This window comes from Eimeria acervulina, genomic scaffold (genome assembly GCF_000499425.1).
Source record: "Eimeria acervulina Houghton genomic scaffold, Eah_scaff892, whole genome shotgun sequence".
NCBI classification, from domain to species: Eukaryota; Apicomplexa; class Conoidasida; order Eucoccidiorida; family Eimeriidae; genus Eimeria; species Eimeria acervulina.
The window spans coordinates 1-3,776 of NW_013549537.1; the positions used below are offsets into that span (position 1 = coordinate 1).

A 3,776-nucleotide genomic window follows, 5' to 3' on the forward strand; every position below is an offset into this window, starting at 1 on the left:
TATATTATATTTGTTTAAGAATAAACTTTGTTTGTCTGTGCAGGGTGTATAGCAGTTGTGTATTATGCATTACATATTATATATTATCCATTATAATATATAATAGATTATATATAATATAATATAATATATATATATTATATTTGTTTAAGAATAAACTTTGTTTGTCTGTGCAGGGTGTATAGCAGTTGCTGCTCCTTCGCTGCCTTCGTTTTTGGGTTTCGCGGGTGTATTTCCAGCTGCTTTTTTAGCGCGACTTGAGGTGTCTCTGCCTCCATTTAGTTCCTTCTTTGAACAAGTTTGTCATCAACATATTACTCCCCTTGCCTTCAATATACACTCCAGCAGCAGCAGCAGCGGCAGCAGCAGCAGCAGCAGCAGCAGCAGCAGCAGCAGCAGCAGCAGCAGCGGCAGCAGTTATTTTTTAAGCCCTTCAGGCGCACTCAACACCCACGGACAGTGCAGCGCAGCAGCAATAGGGCCTGTATATAATCCTGTACCTTCACCTTATGGGGGGCCCCTACCCATAGGTGGGGGCCCCCCAATAGGAAACGGGGGCCTCCCATACATAGGGGGGCCCCCCTCCAAGGGGTCCCCCACATACCCAGGCAAGGCCCCCACGTATCCAGGGGGGGCCCCCACATACCCAGGAGGGGCCCCCACATACCCAGGGAAGAACCCCACATATCCAGGGGGGGCCCCCACGTATCCAGGAGGGGCCCCCACGTATCCAGGCAAGGCCCCCACGTATCCAGGGGGGGCCCCCACATACCCAGGGAAGAACCCCACATATCCAGGGGGTACCCCCACGTATACAGGCGGGGCCCCGACATATACAGGGGGGGCCCCCACATATACAGGGGGGGCCCCGACATATACAGGAGGGGTCCCCACCACATATTCGGGGGGCCCCACAAGTATGGGGAGCCCCACAAGTATGGGGGCCCCCTCAACTGTGGGGGGCCCCACAAGTATGGGGAGCCCCACAACTGTGGGGGGCCCCACAACTGTGGGGGTCCCCACAAGTATGGGGGGCCCCACAACTGTGGGGGGCCCCACAAGTATGGGGGTCCATACACCGTACAGCGGGGTCACGACATACGAGGGCCCCACAACATACGAAGACCCCACAACATATGGAGGCCCCACAACATATGGTGGCACCTCATCTATGGGGGCCCCTTCATATATGGGGGCCCCCTCAAGTATGGGGGCCCCCTCAAGTATGGGGGCCCCCTCAAGTATGGGGGCCCCCTCAAGTATGGGGTCTTCATCATATATGGGGGCCCCCTCATCTATGGGGTCTTCATCATATATGGGGGCCCCCTCAAGTATGGGTGTACCCTCAAGTATGGGGGCCCCTTCAAGTATGGGGGCCCCTTCAAGTATGGGTGTACCCTCAAGTATGGGGGCCCCCTCAAGTATGGGGGCCCCCTCAAGTATAGGGGCCCCCTCAAGTATGGGGGTACCTGTTAGCTGGGGGCCCCCCGACACGCAGTTTATGGGGGCCCCACATGGCGGACGACAGTTGGGTGAAGAGGAGACAGAAGAAGGGAGTAGACATCTCTCAGGCACAGCAGCAAACCCCCCCTCAGGAAGGCATTGTGGGGGCCCCTGCACCAGACAGTACGTGCTGCTGCTGTTGCTGCTGCTGCTGCTGATGCTGCTGATGCTGCTGCTGCTGTTGCTGATGCTGATGCTGCTGATGCTGCTGTTTCTGTCGTTGCTGTTGCTTATGCTTCTGATGCTGGGGCTGCTGCTGTTGCTGCTGCTTCTGCTGCTGCTGCTGCTATTGTTTCTGCTGCTTCTGCTGCTGCTTCTTCTGCTGCTTCTGCTGCTGCTGCTGTCTCCGTGTGGTGCATTACATGTGGCTAGCAGCAGATGCGTGTCTCTTTTGTCTGCGTTAGTCTCTGTTTATTGCCTCTAATATTATAATAATAATTATTATATTTTTAATCTGTATGTTATTTGTTTGTTCAGATGCTACAGGCCTTCTTCTCCTTCTAGTTGCAGCCCTGGGGTGTATAGGCAGCGACCTTTTGCATGCAGAGCAGGAGATATGCTCGGCAAATTTGGTGTACCTTCAGACCTGTCTCCTTCTGCTGCTGCTGTTGAGTTAGCGTTGATAGAGTTAGATAAACACTCTGAAAACCCCTGCCTTATAGCCGAGCAAAGACTCCCTTTGGTTGTCTTCTGTGACTGCACAGGTCAGTAACCCTAAACCCTAAACCCTAAACCCTATACCCCACACCCCAAACCCCAAACCCCACATCTTAAACCCTAAACCCTAAACCCTAAACCCTGAACACAAGGAAGAACAAAGGATAGATAGCTAAGAGTTTAGGGTTTAGGGTTTAGGGTTTAGGGTTTGTTGTATACCCTTTAAAGAGAATGTAAACTGTAGAAGTTTGTCTTGCTTAGCACTTGATTGTTTGCGTTGCAGGGTTTGTGTTTTAGGGTTTAGGGTTTAGGGTTTAGGGTTTGTATGTTTTGTTTAGGGGCGCCTCTGGCTTGTGTACCCTTCCAGAGGTTGGAGACAGCAGAGAGCACCCTCCTTTTAAATTATATCGGGGGTCTCCTTTCAGCAGCAGATGCTGCTGTTGCTGTGCTGCGCAGCAACGAACAGATGCAGGCTTTATTGAGCATCATAGGAGAACTAGAGACACGTATTAACTTCCTGTACTGCAGCACATAAACTTTAATTTATTTTAACGCTTGCAGCATACATTTACTACAAGCAGCAGCACCATTTGCTGCTGCAGCAGCAGCAGCAGCACTAGCTGAAGCACCAGCAGCAGCAGCAGCAGCACTAGCTACTGTGGCAACAACAGCAGCACAACCTACTGCAGCAGCAGCAGGAGCACAAGCTACAGCAGCAACAGCAGCACAAGCTGCCCCTGAAGAAGGAGCAGCAGAAAGAGGAGCAGAAGCTGCAGCAGAAGCAGCAGCAGAAGCAGCACCAGAAGGAGCAGCAGACGCAGCATGGGGCCCCCGGAGCCCCCTCCTAGGATTGTAGGAGTCTTAGGGGGCCCCCTAAGTTTTGCTGGTACCCTCTCTAGGGGCCCCCTCTTCTCTCTGGGGCCCCCCCCTCTTTGCTGTCAACAGCTCTTTGTAACGGGGCCTCTAGGGTACCTTAAGGGGGCCCCTAAGGTACCTTAAGGGGGCCCCTAGGGTACCTTAAGGGGGCCTCTAGGGTGCTTTAAGGGGGCCCCTAGGGGTACCTTATGGGGTCCCCTAAGGGGACCTTAAGGGGGCCCCTAGGGTGCTTTAAGGGGGCCCCTAAGCGTACCTTAAGGGGGCCCCTAGGGTACCTTAAGGGGGCCCTTAAGGGCACCCTAAGGGGGCCCCTAAGGGGACCTTAAGAGGGACCTCTGAGGGTACCCTAAGGGGGCCCCTAAGGGTACCCTAAGCGGGCCCCTACGGGTACCCTAAGGGGCCCCTAAGGGTACCTTAAGGGGGCCCCCAGGGGCCCCCTGGGGCCCCCTTAAGGTACCCTGCATGCGTATGGAGGTGCTGGTGCTTCTGGTGTATATACGAAGGGGGGTTAGAGAGAGAGAGAGAGAGAGATTGTTTCTTATCTATTTATTTATTTATTTTTTATGTCTCTGTTTATTGTCCTTATTTATTTGTTTATTTATATTTATTTATTTATTTTTTATTTTGTTTTTAACGCCTTTGTCCATTTTTTATAAAAATTAAACAAACAAAAAAGAAGAGAGCAGAATAAAGAGGCAGCGACAGCAACAAATAACACACACCAATTAAAACATATATAT

The 3,776-nt window shown here is 52.3% G+C and overlaps 1 protein-coding gene across 1 annotated transcript; it reads left to right on the plus strand.

Annotated features, from left to right (window-relative positions):
- Positions 1-239: 239 nt before the first annotated feature.
- EAH_00051500 (hypothetical protein, conserved) lies at positions 240-2,695 on the plus strand (the record flags this gene model as incomplete). Its single annotated transcript, XM_013394175.1, has 3 exons — positions 240-1,626; positions 1,981-2,207; positions 2,499-2,695. Coding segments are annotated over 3 exons (1,811 nt in total), but the record flags the coding sequence as incomplete, so codon positions are not given.
- Between the last annotated feature and the right edge of the window lie 1,081 nt (positions 2,696-3,776).